The sequence below is a fragment of the Prenolepis imparis genome, unplaced genomic scaffold, assembly GCF_030444845.1.
Source record: "Prenolepis imparis isolate NDT839.2.m4 unplaced genomic scaffold, iyPreImpa1.0 SCAF_1, whole genome shotgun sequence".
NCBI classification, from domain to species: domain Eukaryota; kingdom Metazoa; phylum Arthropoda; class Insecta; order Hymenoptera; family Formicidae; genus Prenolepis; species Prenolepis imparis.
The window spans coordinates 10,328,816-10,356,628 of NW_028141159.1; the positions used below are offsets into that span (position 1 = coordinate 10,328,816).

The following is a 27,813-nucleotide window of genomic DNA, read 5'->3' on the forward strand; positions in this document are numbered from 1 at the left end:
AAATCAAGGAAATAAAGAAACTGAGATTTTTTTAAAAAGCTCCTTTATTCCTCACACAACTCTTTTTGGTGCAAATATAAATATCATATTTTTTAATAAATAGTGGTATTAATATTACATTTTTTATAAATAGTGGTGGAACATATAAATAAAATGTTTAAAATGAAATGTGACCGATTTATAAGAACTTTTATACAATAAAACCTCTGTCAAATATGATAAAGTGACAATTTTGTTTTATGCATTTTTGTAATAACATTCGCAATTTTTTACTAGATTATACCAGAATTAAATTATCGGATGTGATATTTATATTTACGTATAACATAAAAAATTTTTTTTTATACAAAATCACAGGATTTATATTGAAAAACCTCGCAATTTATAACATTGATATGATTACTTGTCAGCGTTATTTAGATATCATAGGCAAGAAGAAACATTAAAATATTTATGACATGATAGATTATTCATTTATTTTTAAACATCTGCTCGATGCAAATCGGTTATTAATTTCGGTAATAAAATTCGTATCGCGTGCGGAAGAAGAATAATTTATTTACGTTATTTACTAGGAAGGAAAGGGGATGGGAATCGATAATGCTAATTACGGCGGGCAATTAAAAGTGTGAAAAAATGGCGGAAAATGTTAGTCGGGCGAGCCAAAAATAAACGTTTGACGAGAAAATCGCTGTCCCTGCACATAAGTTTTTACAAGTCGCTGTACATAACCGCGTATGGTCATCCTTGCACAATTATCGACGTCAAGTTGATACAACAGCCCTGACCTTACGGCTGCGCCACGTGATGTATAACGCCTTATAAAGCGCGAATAAAGAAAGTAGGTTCGATCGTGTTTCTCTATACCCTTTCATAAAGCGATATTCACACATTGTAATTATCGCGTTATCTCATCGAGAAATAAATTTATGGAAACCAAATTGTTTCCATGATTATTTCGTAGGTGTATATTATTAAATATATATTTTTTAATTTAATATAGATGTTGGACATTAAAAATTCGTGTGTTAAAAATTGCTTATTTAACATACATTATGAAAATTGAGACTTTATTGTATATTGTATAATTAACTGTTACGCGTTCGGAACTCACACTCTTTTCGTCATGAATTAAATAATTTATTTGATATATCTAGTATTAATAATTAAATAAGGAGAAGAGCAAAAATGATTAATCGGAGAATATTAATATTGATGTAGAAAATGAGAGACACATTTTAATACATATTTTACACAACGGTACCATTCATAGTCTTGAATGCATTACGTATATGCAATGCGTATAATTAAAGACTGAAGTGGTTTATGCAAAAGTAAATGAAATTATGTTAAAAGATACAAAGTTCAGCGAAATAAAATTTATGATAATTAAAAAAAGAATAAACATTTTATATATACGATACTGTTATTTGATTTTCTTTTTCGTTTCGTTACATTTTGTTAAATTTATATTGAAAGTTACAATTTTTAATTCCCAATAACAACATGCGGTACAAACAAAACCGAGAAATTCAATCGTTGGAAAGCAGCATTTTCGAACGAATTAATTTGCTCTTGGATACTTCGGCGGAATTAATACGATCGCGATTATTTATACAATCCACAATCGCGCAACTGTATACAGATCGTGTGGCTTGCATATCTGTACGCGGCACAGTTTGCACGTTGAATGATAAGTGGCGTACCCACGTTGCAAAACGATGATCGATCGGTTGGTACAATTCGCACGTGACCTCCTCCTACGTAATAGGCGATACAGAGGCATTGCGAATGCACGTCATATGAGAAACGTTTGCGCGTACACAAATCTGATCGACAAATTAACTTTAATCGTGGCAATATCACTGATAACGATGCAATATAACAACGATCAATTTCGTTGAAGAAATTGCTTTGCGAATTATACATATATATACATTGTATATTGTTTGTATATACAGAGTGTAACTAAACTTTCGTATTTTCTTTCCAATAACGGATTCTCTAGCCAATTTGGAGACCATTTTCCCTCAGTGAAAATGTCGAGACACCAATAATTTTTGGATTATAAGAACTAACAATAAGTGAAAAAGAAGAGCTTTTCTTAAACTAAACTTTGTGGAGTAAAATATTAACAAAATTGCAGCCATCAGTTAATTTTAGGTAAAGTTTACTTAATAGAATTTTAATTTAGTTACAAAGATATATGATGGCAAAAATTGGGAACTTGCAAAAAATAATGATCTTCTTCTCAACGTTTACGTTGAAGAAAAATTGTCTCTAAATTAACTAGAGAATCTATTATTAAAAAGGAAATATAGAACTTTAATTACTTGTATATATGTATTTAATGTATTGTATAGTGCATCTGTATATATATGTTTGTGTATATGTGTGTGCACTAGCGGATCCTGACGTCGATAATGGGGGGGGGGGGGGGGGGTTAGCAAAATTATTTTATTTAATATTTTTGGTTTCATGATTAGCTTTTATTCCAGGATTAACGACGTCGATAGCTCTTTAATGTTTGTTTTTCTTTATTTATATTTTTTAAACAAATTCAGCAAAACTGTTTCTTTTAATTTGCAAGGAGGGGGAGAGGGGTTTAAACCCCCCCCCCCAGGATCCGCCAGTGTATATATACCGGATGTCCCATTTTAAAGGACCCACTCAAATATCTCAGAAACACTGCGTTAAATCGAAAAATGTTTCCTACAAAAGTTGTAGGGTTTCGAGGGGGACATAACATAGTAATATTCATATGACCTTGGGCGGCGCCTCCAAGGTCAAGTGAAGGTGAGAATGAATTTTTTAAATGGAAACCCATATTTTTTATTATAACATCTTTTTCTACTAATTAATTTGAACAACTTTTATCTGAAGCATTTTTTTATTTTCCTAATATTTTTTCTTCTTTTCAAAATTCATTCTCACCTTCATTTGACCTTGGAGACGCCGCCCAAGGTCATATGAATATTACTATGTTATGTCCCCCTCGAAACCCTACAACTTTTGTAGGAAACATTTTTCGATTTAACGCAATGTTTCTGACAATGAAATATTTGAGTGGGTCCTTTAAAATGGGACACCTGGTATATATAATATATATATATATATATATATATTATATAGATATAAAGAATTTCTTGCCTAATTATTTTCATGCAACGAAATTATCTCATCATTTCGTCGTATGTCTGACTTAATTTACACTTAACTCCTTGAATGCGTAATGAGTATAATTTCCAGTGTATCTTATACTTTTATATATATATATAAAATATATATATATATAAAAGTATAAGATACACTGTAAATTATACTTATTACGCATTTAAGGAGTTAAGTGTAAATTAAGTCAGACATAGGATGAAATGATGAGATAATTTTATGCACGAAAATAATTAGGCGAAATTCTATATATATATATATACATATATAATATATACAATATGTATGTATAAGATACACTGTAAATTATACTCATTACGCATTCAAGGAGTTAAGTGTAAATTAACTCAGACATAGGACGAATTGACGAGATAATTTTGTTGCACGAAAATAATTAGGCGAAATTCTTTATATCTATATAATATATACAATATGTATGTATAAGATACACTGTAAATTATACTCATTACGCATTCAAGGAATTAAGTATAGATTAAGTCAGACATAGGACGAAATGATGAGATAATTTTGTTGTACGAAAATAATTAGGCAAAATTCTTTGTATCTGTATAATATATATTATATAGATATAATATATATTATATATATATATTATATATATATATTATATAGATATAAAGAATTTTACCTAATTATTTTCGTGCAATGAAATTATCTCATCATTTCGTCCTATGTCTGACTTAATCTAAACTTAACTCCTTGAATGCATAATGAGTATAATTTACAGTGTATCTTATACTTATATATATACACTAGCGGATCCTGACGTCGATAGCTCTTTAATGTTTGATTTTCTTTATTTATATTTTTTAAACAAATTCAGCAAAACTGTTTCTTTTAATTTGCAAGGAGGGTGGAGGTTTAACCCCCTCCCCCCTCACGATCCGCCAGTGTGTGTGTGTAATTGATATATAAAATAGTACAATTATAATTGATTGTGTGTTTTAAGGCAATACAAATGATATATTATTCTTTTGATTTATGTTTGTTAAATTTTTGTTAAATTTTTAATAAGATATGTTTTACGTAAGAATAACTACAGAAGATACGAGATCTATTTCTCTAATTTTTTGTATGTTAGATATTTGACGATGAATAGAAATATAAACCGCGCATTTGACGTCTCAACTCGTTTAATTTACAAAGTTAAAAGCTTAAAATTGAAATTATTTTATAAAATATATATCTAACATTGAAAAAGGTTTTTCTAAATAAACTATATTATAATTACATGAATCAAAGAACAACCAGAGTGAATAAATGAGCCGAAAATATTGAAGTTAGATTTAATAATCGAAGATTTTATTAGTTCAAAATTTGATATTAATTAACAAAATGGTCGCTGAGCATCAATTTAATCGCTCGTGAAAAGTCCGAGGGATTCTGAAGGCAGTTTCCGGTAATGCGAGCATGTCACGTAAATAATTCATTAATTAGAATTCCGGCCGAGTAAGATCCGTTTTCTTTCGGCTGAGCTACCCGCGTTCCAATTAGGACGAAACGTTTCGATCCACCGTTCTCTGCTCGTTACGAAAACTCTTGTTGATCTTCTATGTAGACACAAGCGAGGAAAGGGCAAGATGAAAGGAATGGTAGCATGAAGAATACACAGAAAGACGACAGACGGCCTCAGTAACTCGCGGACTCATTAAGCTCCGTTTTACTTGAACTTTTTCGTTTATAATATCTATTACTTTATCTCTTTAATCTTTTTATTTCGATTAACGTCGATTTCCTCGAGGGGAAACTCTTACTGTATAAAATTATCCGGTTGACATCAACACACCTCATGTCATTTTCATGTTTGTATTGTTTTAAATTTTTTAATAAATTGTATTATTTTTATTTTCGGTGATGCTCTCTGATGGAATTAAATATTCCAATTAAAATGTGATATAACGTTTAATAAAATATTCACTTAAAAAAATCTTTAAATGATTTTTGAGATTTTAAATAAGTCGAATTTTTAGAGAAATCTTTCAATTTATGACAGTAATATTTTTTTTAAAACGTTTGCGCGAGTATGTCAAGATATACATTCTATTATTCTCATACTATTTAATCAATATATGAATGGCAATCAGGTTGATAATTAACTACATTCGAGTCTATTTATAAATAATAAGTAACACAGTATTATATCTTCGATGTCCGCTTCGAGTAATCCTTTATTGCGCTTTATGTAAAGTATTGATTTCGGCAAATTGCGATTCTGATCTGTGCGATTACATTGCGCATTGTGTGATTACGAGTAATAACAGGTAATTTACAACAAAATGCATTTGGGATTGCTTCAATCTGTGAATCTTTAATTTTTCTAAAGATATGCACATAATTTGGGAACTTTGTGAATAAGATATAGTATGTAAGTAATTATTATATTTGCAAACAATAGTTAATTTTAATAAAATCTTAAATTGAAATTTAATTAATAAAGCAATTATGTCAGACTTTTATAGAAAACTAGAAGGAATTCTTTTATTAAAAATCTATTTCGATGATTTTGAGGCATTTTTATATGAACCAAATTAATTTAATATATATGCTAGATTAAAATATATACGTTATTTGCAAGACATAGTATATGTTTTAGTTTTAAATAGAATTGTTTTATTATGTTAGTACTTTCGTAAAGAAATGCCATTTAACATAAAAAAATTCTTATTTTACACTTTTTATGAATATTGTTTTTAAAACGCTCGACGCTCTGTGACAAATTAAAACTTAATAGATATCGTTCAGCATACATATACATAACGAAAGAGTGTGAAGTCCGAAAGACGTAGCTTTGTGTCTTTATACGGGTACAATGGAAATTGATTTACGTGTTCAATAAAGCGCTATTTATAAGCAAGAATGTAGACAGCTATGTACGAGTCTATAATGATTGAGTCATATAAATTATTAATATGTGTGGTGCCATTACGATTCTTCGAGAGAAACATATTGTCGATACAGTTAATAATCCATGATATTTTCAGACTATTTTATGATTCTTACGAGAAAATTTGAGGGCTCTTAGACATTATTTTTTAGGCAATAGTGATATTAAAATACAATAGAATTTATTAGAAGTTTTTTTTAGTATTTGCCAAATATTAGATTATAAATAATGTTCATATTTTTTGCGTAATAGATTTGTAATTGCTCCATTTTTATATATTTATACAAGCAATGCAAAGAATTTAGAACTATTTTAGCGATTTTTTTGTATAAATAGAATTTTTTGCGCGGAAACGTTTCGTGGCACTTTAAGACGTAATTGAAGATTTTAAACATGTTTTTTCATTACAACGCTGTCAGTTATATGATTACAAGTTTATTGTTCTATATTTTTATTAAATATAATTATCTACTTAACTTTTTATATTTTCTTAGTTTACTAAAATTTGAGGCAACATAATAAAGATAAATTTGGAAAACAATAAAATTCAGAGAATTTTTGTAAATGACAGACCGTCATGCATAAAAAAACCAACTTTCGAAGATTCGGGTGCAGAATTTTTACATTGCGCGGGATCTTGGGATTCGCGTAAAGCGAATCCGAGTCTTCATCGGAATTTCTTTCGCGGACATGGGAATTCAATTAAGCCACGCGTGCAAAAGTTTACGTACATCACACATACATCGTCAATCAAATCTCTTTAGATTGAAAAGTGGAACTTTGAGAGGTAGAAAAAGTTCGACGCGGCAGATTTGCCGATCCTCAACGTCAGTTTTATCGCAACGCCGTAATAACGTAATAGCTATACGTAATATTATCAAACCGTAAGGAATTTCCGACCCCTTAATCAACGTAATTAATTATAATCATTATAAGCGGCTATCACTTTTCATGAAGATGTTCGGAAATTAATAGAGATCGCATATCGTATCGTCAGATTTGCGCGTTAACATTTATAATTTTCTATACTTTTTTCGTTCAAAAAGTCATCAAAGCTCGCGCCAACGTTGGCGATGACGTCGCGCCGGATTAACCGGCGCATTATGCACGCTATAATGTAACACGAGTTGCTTTTATGAATAATGCATAGCCGAAGGAACAGCGGGAGCCTGTAGTGGAGCACCCACTTCAGATCAGCCAGGCAAGACAAAATTGAATCTTAAGTGTACGTTCTAAAAAGCTCCGTCGATCCACTACTCGTCGTCGACCCAGTAACGAGCACCGCCTTTTTAATCTCCGTCCCCGGCTCTATTACTATTAATTGTTAACCATGCGACAAAAGAGGGTCTAGCACGCTCGATCGCGTAATTTTAATTCAATATCGCGCGCTTCGATGGAAAACATCGGTAATTTGCAAATTTAAGTAAACTCTGTATAGATTTTTTAGATTTGAAAATTATGATTTTTTTTTAAAGAAATGTATATTATATGGAAAATTAACGTGATACCTTTGAAGCATAATACCTGTTAAGAGTTTGATATATTAAATCAAATTTATATATTAAAAATATTATAATAATATAAAAATATATTAAAAAACTAGGACTAATTAAACTGATTGAAAATTTACTAATCTTCAAATATCGATAATTTGAGGATTAATAAAGTAAAAAATATAGTTAAATATTAATTTGCTTTGGAAATAATTAGGAATAAAGGAACATTTTGTGTGTGAGAAAATGAAATACATTGCTTAACAGCTTAGAAAATTGAGGGAAGGATTCATAAGGCGAACAATATGAAAGTCAAGAAAGCTGAAAATTGGAAATATATTAGGCGAGTCCATAAATTAGCATATTTATAAGATGTAGGATTAAAATGTTCATCACCGCAAGTCATTTTATTATTATTGACCAAACAATCTTATGAGCTATATTAATTCAACTTTAATAAATGATCTCGCCATAATTGTCATATTTGTCATGAGATTAATTAATTTAAATTTGAAGCTGCGTTAAAATTATCGTTATATTGAGGTGAAAATGCTGTTAAATCCGGTCAGTTGAAAATACATACTCGCTCGAGCGTGCCGAATTTCTTCCCCACTATACGAACGTATCACTTAATTACGCGCATGTAAGCGCATAATATACAATTACGCCTCGAATTTATTCACTTTGTCGTACGGAACAGTCATTGTGTCCTGTACATATATTGTATCAAATATTTCTAATTGTGTAATTGCATGTCCAGTCGCAGAATTGTTATTACTTCGCATAAACATCAAAAACCGTATATTTACTTACGTATGCGCGTTACGTTTCTATTCTCCATTTCTATTTCAGTTATTTCTAGTTATAAGTATATTAAACGCATTAGAGATATAATATCTTGATTATACAGGTCGTCGCAAAGTGTTGTTTTTAGCAAATTATTCTTTTACCACGTATCAACTTTTAAATTTTGTCTTTATAATATCGTGAGTCTTTTTTAATATGTATTTTAAAAATTTTTTGATTTTTTAAATTTTCACATATTTTTTAAATATTCTGTTTAAGTTTTTTTACACATTAATTTTAAAAATTAATTTAGAAGATTAAAAGATTAATTTTAAAGAATTTTTTCCGCGATATAAGATAGACTATGTTTTTTGCAGTTTATTATTTTGATGATTACTTTATGAGACGCAGATAGTCGCAGATTATTTCTTTGCAATGATCGACCGTTTTATCGCTCGAGTTACAGGTTTTGCGACATCCTGTATAATTGTCTGTATATAACTACATATGTATATATACACTATCATCCGCTACTTTCCGGCCCGAAATCTTATTCCATCATAGTGAGCAAGATTAATTATGTATTACTCGTTATCCTGTCGAGCCGCGTCGATTGCAGTCGGCTGGATGATTAATCGGACTGGAAATCGAGCGCTTTTCCCCTTTGTTAATAACTTGCAAAGATTCTTCGCTGCATCCATTCAGGTTACGATTTCGCTGTCAAATTGCATTGATTAATTGGCGTCCAACAGGTACGATAAGATCGGCTATAAACATTTCGGGAATATCGCGTCGTAGTTTCAATCGATCGCTACGAAAAAAGCGCGACGCGATTTTTTAGCGACTTCAATCGACATTTAAGCGATGCGAGAATAGCAGTATTAAAATTCATAAATACACGATATTTGTTTTACGATCGATGTTGATAAAATTTGAATAGCATGCTTTAAGTTTATATTACTTTTTTTGTAGTTATTTTTTGGGATTAACTTTTTATAAACGTGATAGCTTCCACCATGTCCTCCAATATTTCTCTGTACTTGCAATATTCATATTCATAGTTGTTGTTGTATTTCGAAAGGCTTTAAAAAAAGATAAAATTTTTATTTAATTTGAAATATTTTTCCGAGAATGTAATGCATTTTTAAAATATTCGCTAGTACATTGTAATATTTTTAAAGAAATTTTTAAAAAATTCGCTAAAAGTGACTTAAACCTGTTTGAAGAAATAATGTAAATGACAATTCATATGTATATACATATACATATCTAACATGATATTTGTATATTTTCTATTATATAAACATGTTGACATTTGTGAAAAGTCCTTAGGAAGTATTTCTTTCTAATAAGGTAAGAATTGATAATGTGTACGGATCGCCTCTCTTTAATTTCTGATTTTGTTCTGTCCTTTATTGTACGTTTTGTACTCCCGTCGTTGGCAGCACAGAATATATTGTTCAGAACATGCACTTATTTCCAGAGCACTTTTGTGTAAATGTGATATATACATATATTATATAAATTCATATATATACATAATTATTAATCTTTGATAATTATATATATATATATATATATATATATAATTATTAATCTCTAAGATAATTAGTCTCTTAGTTTATTATAGACGATCTTGAATTTTCCAATGAACTATGAACTTATCGAGTATGGAGAAATATATGAACATGTGTTATTTCTCTCGCCCTATAACAGTGTTATTACGATAGCAATTTGACGGGAAGTGATTGCATCGAAAATCGCGTTGTCTGCAGGCACTCATTAGTTTACCGCTTTGTTGATCAGCGGAAAACGTACGATTTCGTTCGAATGCGAAATTGTCCTTCGTGCTTTCGAATACAAATTGTTTGACTCCAATTTGTTGACAGAATGCACGCATTCAGAATACGTCACATCGACGTTTGCGAATTAATTCGTTTTCGTCGATGATGCGCGCAGTACGCGCGTCACTTCGTCGATTTGCAGGCTTTTCCGAGGTTATTGGATCAGTCGAAACGCCATGAAGCCTATCGATACGATTGAGGCAGTGTAATATATATATATATATATATATATATATATATATATTCCTTTGAAAATCGGTGAAATCGATTTTTATTAAAGCATTGAAAGGTCAAACGAAGAAGATGGAATCGTGAAATTAGGAAGTTATTGCTTCCTTCCGGCGCACCATAAGCTTATAATGATGCATCCGTCATGATTTTTAATGAAAATGTCAATTAGAAAGCGGAAATTGCGATGAATAAGAAAGAAAGAAGACATAACTTCTGAAGTTATTTTTATTTGAGTATAAAAAATTGGTTTCTTTTTGGCAATAAACTTTCAATAATATACTTGCAATCATTTGTTGCTAATTAGAAACTCGATATTGAAAGTACATATATTGTAGGAATTAAAATAATATTTGCAATGAGAATAATTCTGAGATATCTCTCATCTATGCCTATAATAATAATTATATCATAAATCAATGTATTGAAAAATCTAATAGTTTTTTGACTAGATAAAACTAGTAAAATAATTTTAAAAAACGGTATTTCTACTAAAAAGCTTCATTTCCACATCCATTCACACACACATACATAGATCGATAGATCGCGAGAGTAGATAGAAGTTTAGGGAGAGCTCGTAGAAAGCATTAGCATAGGTATGCCTAGCGTGCAACAATGTAGTGTGTGCTTGTGATTGTGGATTTCAGCAGGCGTACAGTCAGTACATCCCGGCTACAAGGGCCCAAGAGTCCGAGGCCCAGGGTGGGCAGACGGGGGTCGCCATGGACGGCACTTACCTCGTCGAGGCCTCGTTCTGAAAAAACGCCCTGAAAAATGCCCTTCGCGCACTGTAGACCGACATTCTAACACCAAAATCGAATCGGATTTTTCGACCAAGCCGAAAAAAAAAAAAAAATATGAAAAATAAAAATGAAAATATCGTGTCGCATTATGACTTGAGAGCGATTAAAAGTAAAAATCGAGAAATGCATTAGAGGATACGTCGGCAAAATAAAAATATAAGTAAATATCTAATGCTAGAAATCCAGATCCTCTTTGCGGACGCACAGAGCTGAGACGTGCTTGTTCGTCGACGTAAAGCGGATGTAACCTAGAGTAACCAAAGTGAAGGTAAAACATATAATGTATATAGATCACGCGTTTGATTGAGAGAACGAAAGAGAAAACGAGAGAAAGCGACGGATATGTGCGAGTAATCGGACGAATAATTGAATGAGAGAGAGAGCGAGAGAGTATTTAAGAAAAAATATATATGTATATATATACATATGTATATATCGTATATATATAGAGCGAAAATAATATATGTACATCCGATTCTCGCGTCGACAAACGTACGCGATCTAAGAAAATCACCAAAAAAAAAAAGCACAAACACAAGTAAAGACACACACAGTCGCGCGAAATTCACAAAGTCAATCAATCAAATTCTTCTATTTCATCATTTCCGTGTCATCTTCTACCCCCGACGACGTCAACAACGACCACAACGATGATCACAATGACGCCGCCGCCCGGGCTCCATTGACGATGATTGGCGCCGCTTCATCATTCTTTCGATCATCGGCCTTGGTACACTTGGTGGACGAAATCGCCATCGATGACGACGACGACGATGTGGACGAAAACATCGACAAACACGGAAAAACAAAACATACAAATTTATGGCGACTGTAATAACGCGATCGACGTTATTGCCTTCGTCGAACGATCGATCGAAAATCACTTAGAGTCTGTCCTATCAACTAACCACGAACGAGAGCAAGGACAGAGTGGTGATCATATATGGCGACCGTATACAGGTGCGGAAAAAGGTAAAGAAATAATGTTGCTCGCCAGACAATTGTGGAAACGATAATAATAATAATGATAATGATGGTGCTGCTGCTGCTGATGATGATGATAATGATAATGATGATAATGATGATGCTAATGATAAGAATAATGTGATGAGACATGACATAAATGTGATAGATTTATGTGTGATGTATCAATTATTCAACGCGCTTCCGCGTCTTCTGCCATAACATGAAGGACATATCAGGATCTCCCCAGCAGTCCCTATCCCTCCCGATGCTCGATAATGCCTTTAAAAGCTATTTCTGGATTGGCTTCTTCGGTGTGTCCGCTTTCGAAAAAAATCTTCCCTTTTTGCTACGCTTGTTTAGGGATTCTTGCATCCTTCGATGACTCGTCGCTGAGGGGCTGTGCATTTCAAAACTTATACTATTTAATGTGCAATTTGTTTTTTGTGATTATGGATGTATGATTGTTTTGCTTTTAGGGGGATGAATGCTTTTAGAGATATTCGTACGGTCTTAAGAATTTCTGCGCTAGGGTTTTGTTTCATACGTTTTATTGCACATATATGAGCGAACTTATGATTTGCGCAGTTTATATTAATATTTTCTTATTAGGTATAAATTTAATCAGTTTTATTCGGATTTTTATCATTTTTTAATAATATATTTAATTCTATAAGTTTAAATTCGTTATCATGTACATTGAAATAACATTTTATCTAAGTGTAATTATATGATAAATTTTTTAAAATATGAAATATAATTGTGCAACTCGCAAAAATCTCATATATTAAATTAGAATTTAAAAATATTTTACACTTTATTTCGAAAGGAATTTATTTTTATATTTAATTCTATAAGTGTATTTAAATTCGTTATCATGTACATTGAAATAACATTTTATCTAACAATAAGTGTAATTATATGATAAATTTTTTAAAATATGAAATATAATTGCGCAACTCGCAAAAATCTCATATATTAAATTAGAATTAAAAAATATTTTACACTTTATTTCGAAAGGAATTTATTTATAAAGGATTTATAAACGAAAAAAATTACATAATTAAAATGTGATATGGGTAAATTAATTTTATTAACATTGCGCATTGAAGTTTCTTGGTTGGTCCTCACATCTTTGTTTAATTAATTTTTGATATGCTGCAGAGGTAGAAGATATGTGGCGATAATCTCTCTCCTACCTATCTTTCATTAAATCTTTATTACGCTCACAAAACTGGAAAACTTTTGCAAATTAGGTTTATATTTATGAGATGTATTATGAAAAAGAAACTTAAGAAAAAATTTTTTTATATATCTTTCTTTTATACTCTTACTAAAATTATATATTATATGACATATAAATAAAAAAATCAATAATATAACTCAATAAATTTGTACCATGTAACATCCGCCGATATTTAGGTATCGGCATATTTCATTTAACAGATTTATTGTTGCAAATTTTTACTTCGCATCTGTGTATGAATATATTGCAGTTACAATTAAGTTAAACAAGCAAAATATTGGAGATCTATCGTATTGTTAGTTTTCAATTGGTATAAATATTTTTGCAGAACGTAAAATTCATGCAGAAATATTCATCGTATAATTTAAGGAAGGCATTTCATTGTCCTTGTGAAGTTCGTCAAATTTGAGTAATCCGATCGTGCTGATGAATATAAAAATTGACGACGAATATCAATGTTATAATGTATCAGTTTTGTGTTCTTTTTTTATAATTTAATATGCTTTATTTCTCTATAATCCTTATCTCTATAAATCCTAGTTTCGTTGTGCTTTGCATAAATTTTGATGCTCTCTCTTCTCCTTTTTTATTCAAATTTTTACATAAAACAAGCTAGAGTTATTCAAGCGAGAAGTGTCGCGAAGAAAAAATTGTTTCATTCTTTTTGAAACCATGCTCGAAATATTTTTTTGTTTTAGTCATTAGTCTTTTTGTTTTTCTTTTTTTTTAATGATTTGTCTATATGGATTAGATTTTTCTGTTTTTATTTTTTGTGCTTACAAGATTCTTGTAATGAGAATAGTTTTAATCATTTTGTTGTTTGAAAATAGAGAAAAACAAATATTATTTATAAATTATTTTATAATTGTCAAAACATTTCAATGACATTCTTTGAAATTAAATTGAATTAAAAATTAATTTTTCTCAAAATTTTATAACTTATTAAAATTTTAATAAAATAAAAAATAAAGAATAGAATTTTGTCATTTATATATTTTTATATTTGAAAATTTGATTATAAAAATTTATATTTGAAAATTTATATTATATATATATATATATATATATATATATATATATATATCTTTGTGAAAGCAGAATTAACTTTAAGCTAGTTAAAAAAATTATTTTTAAATGGAATTATAGAAAACGTAAAACACATAAACTTATTTATATGACGTTTATACTATTTTCATTCGCTTTCAAATTATGAAATAATATTGCTTCTAGTTTCGAAATAATATACTTTGCCAGATACATAAATAAATTTGAATATTGCTAACTGTACTTTCGCCTTCTCATGAGTTTCTTGTATTTTTTCAACTAAATAAGAACGCGAGAAGTTTGAAGGAAACAGAAGATAAAAGAAGCGTAAACGAAAGCAACAGCCGTAGGATAGACCGTTTGTTTCTTTCACTCTTTTTCTTTTCTGTTCTTCGTAGCTGCACGATTTTCTTTCGAGGCGATTTTTAAAGGCATCGTCGATTGGAATACAAGAGTTCCACGTCTTTCGAGATTTTACGGTCTGAAAAATACCTTTGCAGTCAAACGCTCGCTTTTTTTCTATTTTACGCTTCTACGATATACTTCACGTGTACCACGAAATATTTTTTTAAACGTTCCATAAACGTGGTAGAGGACGACTCGTTGTTGCAGCATTTGCATTCACGGCAAACCTATCCGCGTGTTGTATCTCTTTTGTCTCGTTTTGTCAAGTTTGTTATTTTATCGATAAATTTATTTTACAAGTATATATAGACGACGAATTTTTTGTTGCATATTGTTTACGAAGTTATATTGTTAATATTGTATGCACAACTTGTGTAGATATGTAAAATAAGAAATTATTCTAGGATACATACATATATTTGCACATAATTAATTAAATATTGTTTTTAGAAAGCAAAAGTAACAGTAACTTTATATGTTTATTTTTTTGTAACAATTTAAGTTTAAAACAACATACTAATTCTTTTAAAAAATTCTGTAGAATTTTACAATATTTTTTTACAAAAATCCAACATTAAAATGCATCGAATGTCACGTAACCAACGGAACTATAACAACAAGGGAGTTTGCCGTGTTTGTGCAACAACAGCATTTAATTTGAAATAATCAGAGGTTAAGTGACTATCTCAACACTGTGTATTTACAGTTTGTGTTGCAAATAACACGTGTTTGTTTAAACACATTTTGTAAAACAAGCAAATGGTTGTCGAAGCATTTGCAATTTTAATCGGAATACTGTGGCTACCTTGCAATTCTTTCGCTTCACGGTGAAATAAACTGAATAAATTTACTTTTTTAATTGTTCATAAAATAAATAGAAAAAAGTATAACTTCAAATTAAAAGAGGAACATTTTTATATATTAAATTTTTTTATATTATTCATCTTTTGCAATATACTTTTTATATACATTGTTTATATATTTTATATTTATTAAAATTTTTTTTTCTGTCTTTATTAATTAAATTATTCAGATTATTATTTGGATGTGTTTTATATTTATTATAGTTTATATACTTTATATTAGAGATCTTTTATCTCATATGTACGTGGTATCCATTTTATAAATACAAATATATTATACTCATAAATTACGTTTACATCTTTTTTATATTATATTTTATTTATATTATTGTTCTTTTTTTCTCTTTTAGTAAGAAATTATTTTTTTATATATTAATTATTTTATATAAATTATTTATATTTATTTTATTATTATTTATATTTTTTTTATTATTATTTATATTTTTTTTATTATTACTTTATATTATTACTTTATATATTTTTATTATTAAAGATTTATATATTTAATTTCTATTATATTTCATTGTTATATAGTTCAATATTTTATCTGCTATATATAACCAAATAAGTAAATAGCTAAATAAACCGAGTTATAATAGTTGAGTTAAAATGATAGCTCTTGTTGAAATGATATCAAAACTAGAAATTAAACAGATTAAACTATCTTATTTGTAATGGTTACAGTGTTTCATGTGAAATGTAATTAGACGTTATACGAAAGTGACTATATAAAAGAACAAAAGCAGCACATTTATTTTGGTGGGATTTACTATCGCTCCCTCGCAACTGCGGTGCGTTAAGCAAATCCTCGCGTAAATGTCTACTAAATTTCGCATAAATCCGCCAATACATCAAATAAATTTAATCGTAAAAATGTCTTTATGGCCATCATTCGAATCGAGTGCGTTTAAAGGTGTGACGTAAAGTTTTGCTTAAATTTTCAATATTTATTCTGTATTAACTTAATTAGATCATCAATCCGTCTTTTATCATTTTTTTGGGATTAAATAAAGCTGTTTAATCCTCCAAATTTAACTATATCAATCTAAACCTAAACCTAAACCTAAACCTAAATTTTTGTCTTATAATTTTGCTAAAGAAATATCCTCAATACATCACAAAATAAATTTATAAATAAAATTAAAAATAAAATTATGTGATGTAAATAAGATATAATTCTGTTATAATTACTGCATTCAAATTATTGATATGCTTTTTTCGAATTATATAATAAAGTACAAAATTTTAATGATTTATTTTGTTTTTTTTTTAAATTTCTTAATATGTAATCTTCTAATTATGCGTTATCTTCTGCACAATTTTAATTAACACGGTGTTTGCGTTGATATCATAAAGAGCATTAATTCAATTATTAAGCGCGATTCATTTACCGATAACACAAGCATTGCATTTGGTACGCTTGTATTACGTTCATCGATCGTGCTTTCTACATTTGCATTTACATATCATAAATTTGCTTTCGGCGGATTATATTATGTGTATCGGTATTACCGCAGATTAGATTTATATCGCGATCGATAAATTACATTGTACAGGGTATTTGTATTGTCACAGATTGTATGTAAATCAAATTTTATATCTATATGTTTTACATATTAAAATGTCTGCAATGTATGTACACGCCTATATAAAATTGTCAAAGCTATCTCGGAAGATCAGTTTTGATTATAAAGTTGTTACTACTCTTGTTTTTGTTTTTCTTTTATATACTGTTACGTCTTTAAAATGCATAACAAATTATATAAAAAATTTCCGAGTATTGAAATGCAAGTTACTTCGTCTTACGCGGTTCTGTCTCGCGATTTTATCTTTCCAAATCCAAAAAGCTCATTTCAATAATTTTTAGTATCCATGTAGTTGATCTTTTCCCGCTTCCATATAAACTGCTTATGTATTTTATCGTGGTTTTATGTAGAAATAATTTTGGTCGGCAATTTACGTCGTTTTTGAAGATTCATAAAGGCGCTCTGTGTAAACGATTCAGCGTTTTGCTGCATTAATAAATTCGTTGGATATTATTAGAAGAATATGCCTTGAATATTTGCGGACGTTTACGTGCCACGAGAGAAATGAGAGATGCAAATAGCTTCATCGTAAATCTCATTTTTATTTAAATTCCAATAATCTCGTTTTCTTTTTAAACGAAAATAACGATTTATTTCGCGTTTAATTGGACGTTTTGGTTTTATATAGGAATTAGCTATGAGATTTTGTTTTCATGTGCAATTGTAAAAAAACAAATAAGATTATGTAACACGAATTATATTACTATTATTATTATTATATTACTATTACTATTATTTTTTAGAGACAAAAAACAGGGAGTTAATTTAAATTAATTTATTTATACGTTAAATAATTAATAATTAAATATTTAAGCTATGCTTAAAATTAATTGATTTTGATGAAACTAGTTATTAAACAATGAAGGAATTTATAATGAAAACAATTAAATTGTATTCTTTTACATTTTTACCTGTTATACTTACATGTCATACATATCATACATACATATCATACATGAATTTTTCAGTCGAAGAACGGTACTAGAAAAACTAAATAACTGCTATGAGTGATAATTCATAAAACTACTGTAAGTTATATATGTATATTAAAAATACATAAAAAATTTCAAATTTTTCTGTTAAAAAAGGAATTGACTATTTGATTTTTAAAATAAGAAATTAAAACTATACCATTACTCTGGTTGTGATAATTTATGAGTATTATGTATTAATGTATTAATTCTTTCGCCTGCTTTTTTACAAAAAATTCAAATTGTCTTTCTTATTGCTCTAAACTCGGACGCGTGTCTGGCCTCTATATTCGAACACACTATTCCACAAGAGTATTCATTTAATACACGCGCGAGATCTGGTGACATGTTACGATTTAGAGCACTTACGCGTGCGTGTATGCAAGGCGCAACTGCACTGCGACGCAGCGTAGAGCCTCGCGATAGTGGAATTATCAGGGCTTGTCGAGTAGAGTAGAAATTATTGGGTCGGACGCTTTTCACGATTTCACGACGGATTAAGGGTCGCACGTGTGGCGATATGTCGCGAGAAGGTCGATCTGCGCGTCTTAAATTCGTTGAGAATTTACTGCATTGCGGTTCGCGCGAGTGCATTTGTCGGTGCAGGCAAGAATTTTTAGATCTTTGAGAAGAGAATTCAGAGTGGGTGTTTTGTGATATTTAAATTATATGGAAATATTCTGCTCTATATATATATATATATATATATATATATATATATATATGTATATATATATATATTTATGAATATATCTATAATATTATACTTCTAATATTTTTTGTTACTCTTCAGAATTCTTTTCTTAAATTAAAAATAATAATATCTCAGTATTATATAAACATATCAATTTGCTTTCACGTGAAACATGTGTTTCGAAGAACAATAAATGATGGCAACAAATATCCAGGAATTTGCATGTTAGCAGCGATATTTCAATATTGATAAGAATATAAAAATATCTATTGAATATCTATATTGTACAAATCTTGATGTGCCACGTGTAGAATATTTTTAAATATTTTTAGCTCGCGGTTCTAAGAAAGTATGTATGAAATTGGCATATAGCTGAGAATAAGATATGACGTATAACGTATATATGTTCAATATTTTAATGATCTATTTAAATTTTCTTAAGAACTATTAACAACGATGTGTAATATATAGATTATGTTAAAATTATAAAATTAAATATAGAGTTTTAAACCATCAATTGTGTATATATGTATATTATGGTTTAATTCTTGATGAATATATCAATTTACATATTATACATGTTTAATATGTTTTGTCATAAACTTAAAATATGAAACAGTAAAAAAGATGTGAATTTTTCAATATGCAGATTAATGAATAAAATTGCTGTTGTTTGTTGAAACAAAAGTGATTATATTAGAGATGTGATTATATTAAAAAGTAATTTCTCTATTACTTTTGGTGTTTAATAAATTTCCAAAATTTTACTCTTTTGTTTTTTAAAAAAATTTAAAACACTTTTAAAAGTTTTGAATATCTCATAATTTCTTATAAATATGTTCTTAAAGTCGGGTATAGACTTTAAGAACATATTTTGTGTTTTTTAAAAAAATTTAAAACACTTTTAAAAGTTTTGAATATCTCATAATTTCTTATAAATATGTTCTTAAAGTCGGGTATAGACTTATATAAAATTTTTAAAAAATTTCAATTAAATATCCACATAAATTTTAGATTTTATTCGATAGATAAAATAAGACAGGAATGAATCGTACGGTAATTGACTACGTCCGTTTTATCTTCTTCCAATCGATCGTTATCTTGGCACATTTACGGTACTAATTGCAAAATCGATTTACCATTACTGCTACGCTGCGCAATTACTAATAGTATAATTAAACTCGGATAAGACCGATCTGCTGTTATTAATCACGAAAGACGTAGGGTAGAAAGTCACGTTGGTGTTAAGTGCAACACAATAGCCGAGCGATTATGCGATAAAGTTCTCTGTTAAACGTTTGAAAGGATCATGCTGCCAGGATGAGCTGTAAACTCGACTTAGAAACGATGTAAAGTATGATGATTGCTTGATGTAACTGTTACGCTGCGATATGACGACTATTTAATTTACAATTTGCGCTTGTAAGACTTATAACGCACTTCGCATGCGGCTGTCATAAGGATCTCTCGTGACTCTTCTATACAATATCTTGCAGGGCCGATATCCTGCAGATAATTTCTGTTTTTAAAAGGATACAATTTTAGTTACAGAATAATTTTCTCTGACTATTCTTGTATATTGTATAAGATAAGAGATTACAATAATTATATTTCGTTTTATATTAATATAATTTTAATATAAATACATACATTACAATTTTTGAAAAGAGAAAATGTAAGCATGATAATTTATAATCATGAAAAAGTTATGATAATATTTTAAGCAGAAATTTATATATTGCATGTATTTTTTATATTTTTATGAAAACTTGTATAAATCTTTATACTCGCACGTCTTTCTTAAATATTATCTTACGTTTAAATTATCCCGTTTAAATTTTAGGAAGCAGGATTTTTAAGCACATTAATCTGTGGAACGAGTTTGATAATTTTTTATTTTTAACTCTTTAAATTATGACTTTGTCAAAAACTGTATACACACATATATGTGTCATTTTTTATAATGCTTTTTAAGAATTATCTGTCAATACAGCGTTGCTATATATATATATATATATATATATATATATATATATATATATTGTATATTGTATATATATATATATACATATATATATACATATATATACATATAATTATATTATTATCTTTAAGTTTAAGATTTAAAAAAAAAAGAAATATATATTGGTAATTGTTATTAATCTATAAATTACATTTATATTATTTTCTCGAGCAGAAAATTCTAATTCTGCTTATAGTAACTTAAATTGTGCGTTTGAGTTAATTTGAATAATACATGTGCATATATCAAGCAAGCAAACCGAACAAACATACCGTGTTACCACGCAAAGCGTCTTGGTTCGGCTCTGTGCATTATTTGCTTCCTCCTACCTTCATGTTTTACATGTAATGGAATGTTTGAATTGTTCTTGTTATTATTGTCGTAAAATGTTGTTGTTATCCTTCTTATTGTATTGTATCATTATTTGCTTCGTATATTCTGATTTTCTCTCGACTGATTTCCGCTCGTTATACCTCTTTCTCATTCATCGCATGTTTCTCTTAATGCACGCATGATTTTTTCTTCGTCTCACTCCCTACATCCTCATCTTTCGATCTCTCTTCGTTCTCTTCCGTCTTTTTGGAAGTAATCCAAAACTTTTCCCGAACCCCTCGTCCTCGGGAGATTTGTACGCATCTTGCGAGTTCGAGGATTGTTCAAAGTCGATCATCAGTTCGGGTCACGTTAGTTCATTCCAATCCGTAAATCGCCAAAGACCCTTGATTCTCAAAATCGCAATGCAATTTTACACGATCGACATCTCAGCTCAATTATAGCATCAAGAATAATTTCTTTCCCAAGGAGGACGAGGAGGGAAGAGAAAGAGAAAGAAGAAGAGAAAGAAAGAAAGAGAGAGAGAGGGGTAGACGTAATGTACGTACTTGCTTAGTCTGGATCTAGAGATTAGAGACTAGAGAACGATTGAGAACTAGAGTAAAAGCGGCGAAAATGCAAGTGTGAGCGAGAAGGTGTGAGCGAGAAAATAAGTGAGAGAAAGTGAGAAAGAGAGATAGAGAAAAATAGAGAGAAAGGGAGAGAGAGAAAGAGAGAGAAAGAAAGGGAGCGCGAGAAATGGCAATAAAAAATAGCAAGAGGAAAATGCGACAGAGGGAGAAAATTCAAACATGTTCGAAATGCCACTTGTTCCAGGACCTAAAGAAGCGCGATTCGCACATCTGCGACATGCAGGCCCTACAGCCACTTCCGGCCCCCACCAACACCGCCAACACCGCGCCCGTCATGACTACTTCCGGTGGGCAACCACCGCTCCCGGTATCGGAGACCGTTTGAATCGCGACGATCACGAGAACCGATCACGATCGTCCGTATGTGATAATGCGTTAATCATGCATTATCACACCACCACTCACCTATAAACTCACCGCCGTCCTCCTCCACACCTGTGCTCGCTGAACCCGATGAACGAACCACGGTCGACTACGGTCGAAGCAACGGTGAGCCATCAATCACGATCTTTAAAGGGCGCAGCGCGAACCACCGGAAGTAGTCGTGGATCTTAATCCGTAACTGCGCATTTTTGTTTCGCATGTTGTTTCGGAAGTGATATCGCGATTGTTTGTTTATCCAAAACTCGCATTTACTCTCTAATATTTTTATGTAAAGTTTAAAAAATAATTTTTAATAAATTTAATTCAAATTAAATAAAAAATTTCGACTTAGAGAATTAAACTGAACCCCTTGTGATGGAAAACAAAATCTGTGTATTTTGCTTTTCACCACAAAAGATTCAGTTTAATTCTGTAAGTCGAAATTTTATATATATGTAACAAAATCTCCAAGGTAATTTATAATTAAATTAGAAGTGTTAAGTTTTAATTATTTTGGAAAAAAATTATTGTGAAAATGTTTATTTTATAAATAACTTCCGAGAAAGTGAGAGAGAGAAAGAAAGAAACGGAGAGAAAGAGAAAGAGAGGGAAATTATGCCGCTTTTATTGCTATTGTTAATATATAGGATCTTCAGACAGTATCAATTTGTTTCGAATATACTCTCGGGCTATGATGCTTACCAGCACAATCTCGCTAAATTACGTGCATCGCGATTGCAAGTATATCGTTGAATTCACGCGCCATTAGTCTTGTTTACAAAATCTACTCGCATTTACTTCCGGCGATTCGCACTACTACCTTCGAGTATGAATCGATTTTTGTATATCGAAAAACTTAGTATGATGATTGAGATTTAGATGAAACCACTTCAGCCTTATTGTTGGAATTGGAGTTGATTTATTCATTTAAAAAATGATGTCATTCTTTTATGCTAGACGAATAGTTTATTAATATTTTTAAATCATTCTTCGTTATGTAATTTTGACACAACAATTATAATATAATCAATATTTAAAATTAGAAGTATTTTAAATTTGGCAATATAAATATTAAAATATTTTCTGTAATTTTTTTTATAGCAATGATGCGCGTAAACAAAATTTGTATACTTCTCGTAAAAAGTTCCTATTTTTAATACACCTCGTCGCATTCGGGGAAAAGTAGTTTCTTCCTTTTTTTCCTATTACGAGATCATGCCGAAAAGCAAACCAATCGAATCGTTCGAAAGTGAATTGACGATCGGGACTAGTCAAGAGGAAAGGTGATTTATGATCGATCGGCGAGCGTAAGACAATTTTCCGAGATTACGTTCGCTTCGTTTACCGCCTTGAAATACGGCGCGAAGCCGAGGCAGCCCGTTCGCGGTTCGAGTTCGTCGGATGAACCCTGAGTGCAAGCAATTTTTCCGGATTTGCGTCGGCTTTCTACGACGCGGCCTAGTTTCATTGCAGATGCTCACTGAATCGAGCTACGACAAAGCAATCTCCTCCGGTGAATCGCGGACAAATTTCCAGTGACATGCATCTTATAAGTGGATTGGATATAATTGAAAAAGCCTACGTGTCTAGAATTTGCTAAAATGAACGAATTTATATATCAATCTTTTGCGTTCTTTCACGAAGATGCATTGTTCTAAGAAGTAGTTATATGTCAGATCTTATTTTGTCTACATTATATTTTTTCTTGATAGCAGATTTTTTTAGGTATGAGATTTTTTCCCTTTACATAAATTATCGCGCGTTACCATTATTACAATTAGTAAATTAATTAAGCAGATAATTATCTGTCACGCAATCATCTGTCTCAATCATCATACAATCTACACATTTTTTTGCGAGGCGAACGTTTTGCTTCAATTTCAGATTCAACAACTGTTGTATAATATAATACACAGTAACATATATCTTTATAAATGAGTCACGGGGTTTATGTAAATTCAGCTTTTTTACAAAAACACTAGACTTTTTATAAAAAGTTAGGTTTTTCGACGCTTCATAAAAAGACTAAGTCTTTTTGTAAAAAGCCTGCAATATATATATTTGATATTGCTTCGCGATCTCATAAACTCGCGCAATTATGTGGCTATAAATTTTTCGCGCCTTTTAATTCCAGTAATAAAAACAAATTATTCGCATCGATGCCACACGCGAGATGGACATCGTCATTAGGTTCAACAGCATTCTATTCGCGATTGATTCGCTCCTCAGAGGATGTGGCGATCGTTACTCGGCGAAATCCACGGAGGATCTACAAGGAAAATCCGGAATATATCGTGGATGTTCTCTCGCGATCTACTCCGCTGCGGATCGATTGTTATCGAAGCGTGAGGATCGACGCGCGGTTTATCCTCTGTGATAATAATCCTATCAGGATTTGCGTCGTTTTTCGCAGATTTTCGTTTAACAGAAAAAACATCTCATGTTAACAACACGTCCTCGTTGCAGTCGCATATCGGATGGATTTCTGTAGGGAGAAGAGATCGTCGAGTCTTTCCTGCGGAAACTCGTGCCGATTTACCGAATTAATCGATTAATTCACGCCAGTAACGAGAGACGAGTTCGCGAAATGGGTTACTCAGGTGTGGTTGAGCGATTGCGATTAGGGTCGCGAATTATACGGGATTATTTGTTCATGTGGGATCGTGTTCTCGAGGATTTCGCACAACTATTTTGCGTCAGGCCGTTCCGTAAATAATGTTCTTTCTAAGTGAGATTCTTGAAGGGAAAGAAGAGACGCATATTGTTTATTTTGATTATTTAAATAGTTAAGGAGGATTTATTCATTAATCAAGATTAGGAATTTATTTGTGATTGTTTATTATAATGTTTACTTCACGATTTTTAATGCTTATTGTAACAGTAATACGTATGAATAATCGCTACTAAACTGAAGCTTGTACTTATTGATAGCTCTATATGCAGTTCTTTTATTGTTTCTGTATTAAAGGATTTGTATTACATGATGTTTTTTTGTATAATTACAATTCAAGCAGTTGAGATCAGACACACACATAGAAATCAACAAAACAAAAATATGGACGTTTATTTAAGAGTTATATAATTGGAAATTATTTCCAGAGAATAAAACACATTTTCAGAGAATAAAACACATTTTATCTTAATTGAGGCTACCATCATTTAATGGCTTTAATAACGATCGAGAGAATTCTTAAAGAATGAAACTCTCAAGTGTATCAATCTCACAATCAGCAATATATATGAATTTCAATGATTTTTAATAAATATTGTACGAATTATATGCAAGGCACACAATTGTGTGAAAGTGTATATGTATATCATATAAGTGCTAATCGTTAACATTAACGTCAACATAAAGTAAAATAATTTTTATTACATACATATATAATTGAAGTATTATTCGAATATTATATTATAATTAAATGTTTATTGTATACATTATGCACATCTATATTTTACTATTTATTATTTTTAAACATTGTTTTTATTAATATTAATATATTTTTGCTAAGATATTTTCATATAAAATCTCATTGTTTACTGCATAATTTTTTCGAGAAAATATTGTATATAACATTTAATGATTTAACGATCGAAAGTACTTTTAATAGTGTTATTTATATATTTCACACACATCTTATCATAAGAATTATGATAATAAAAGCCAAAAAGATCAGTACGAAATCAGGAGAGAGAGAGAGACAGAACATATCAAAAATTTAAAAACAAAAAAGGCGCGGAGACATTAATTAATACAAAGTTGTTGAAATCAAATGCAATTTATTTAGACCGCTGCTTTAACTTTAGAATTAAAGTTATGAAGAATTTTATTATTTTAATAATTACATCGATTTATTTTCTTTTTGTTATTACGTATTAGAAGTCAAATTATGTAATTTAAAACAATGCTTATGCAACGAAGAGAGAAAGAGAAAACGATAAAGTAAAAGATATACATATATATATATATAATTTTTATTTTAACATTTTAATTATAGAAAAGAACTATTATTAATATATATAATTTTTAATATTGAGTTTTCTATACAATTAATTCTCTTCTTCTTATTAATACTCATAAGTTGCAGAAATTGTTGTCATGTTATTATTTTTTCTACTGAGATTTATATAGATATTTGCGTCTCTCTATACTTTGTCTTTTATATATTATATTTAAACAATATTTCAGAATGAATGACACGACATGAATATAGTTTTATCATATATCTATTATGACATTTATGACGTTTTTTAAAATATTGATTAACACAAGGTGAACATTATTGGCAAGACGGTTTGACGTGACATAGTCAAGATGTGATTATGCGAATCGATGTAAAAATGGAGGTAGGGACCTACGTACCTTTATACTTTAACTTAAGATGATGCCCTCGTTCTTTCAAAACTTCGTGGCCGACTTTAGTCGATTGCGAGGACTCTTAAGCAGTAATTAATTAAAACGAGATATCTCGTTCGATCGTTTATTACGGCGTTATCGTTAGCGTCACTCGGCTGTAGCGATCGATCGTCCGCTTTCTTTTGCTATTTGCGAAAAAAGTATCTTTTATTTATTTTATTTCGTTTCTTTGGATAGATGTATATATATATCACAATTCTTAAAAACATCTTATATTTTATATCGTGAGACCAATATTAGAATCACATTTGAAATGCTATTAATAACTTTATAAAAAAAGGATTAATGCAATTTCAATTTCTTGGGTGTGTATATACATATAAATATATATATATATATAGCGGCAAAAATTTTCATAGTCCTTCATTTAATATATTGATTTATCTTTGTAAATTAAATCATTCATTTATTTATTATTTAATTATTTTACGACCAATTTAATACAATTTTTAAGGCATTTTAGAAAAGCATTATAATGCGCTGTAATATTTGTGGCATTGTAAGCAATATTCTTGACTATCGGAAAATAATATATTATGCGGTTATTAAATCGTCATATCAAAAACTTTGCAAAAAAAAAAACAGAGTTACATGAAGCTACATGATTCTATTGCGGACGATTGACTGATGCAACCGAATACGGCAAAAAAAATGAGAAATAAAGATACTGTGCTTAAACACACAAAAATTGTTTAACAATAATGTAATGCAATGTAAATATTTGCAAAATCTAGTAAAGAGAGAGGGGAGAAGAATGCACAGTTCCTCTCTAATAAAACTTTGTAATTAATGATGTGATTCGCCGTTGAGCAGAAGCTTAACGGGACGAATATATAAATATGTATAGAAAAAAAAAGATTATATTATATAACGTAAATATGAAGGAGGAGAAATATACATATGAGTCTATGATATACACGAACACACACGATACACGCACGTGAAGAGTGCACTCACATTGCGATAACACTCTCACCTCTACTTGCAGCACCTTTGCATCGCGCAATAAAATAAATTCTAAATTGTTCTGTACTAGAAAGCGT

The 27,813-nt window shown here is 30.1% G+C and overlaps 1 protein-coding gene across 6 annotated transcripts in view; it reads left to right on the forward strand.

Moving 5' to 3' along the window:
• Shal (potassium voltage-gated channel protein Shal) overlaps window positions 1-27,388 on the forward strand; it is a 106,772-nt gene extending 79,384 nt beyond the window's left edge. Inside the window, exons 5-7 of one of the 6 annotated variants that reach the window (XM_083054029.1) lie at window positions 7,227-7,277; window positions 22,175-22,479; window positions 24,488-27,388. In XM_083054029.1, the coding sequence (XP_082910155.1) occupies window positions 7,227-7,277; window positions 22,175-22,315 (192 nt within the window). In that variant the 3' untranslated portion in view covers window positions 22,316-22,479; window positions 24,488-27,388. Of the gene's footprint in view, window positions 1-7,226; window positions 7,278-11,074; window positions 12,827-22,174; window positions 22,480-24,487 lie in introns of those variants that run through there. The other 5 variants (XM_083054019.1, XM_083054036.1, XM_083054055.1 and 2 more) reach the window with 5 other exon arrangements.
• The last annotated feature ends 425 nt before the right edge of the window (window positions 27,389-27,813 follow it).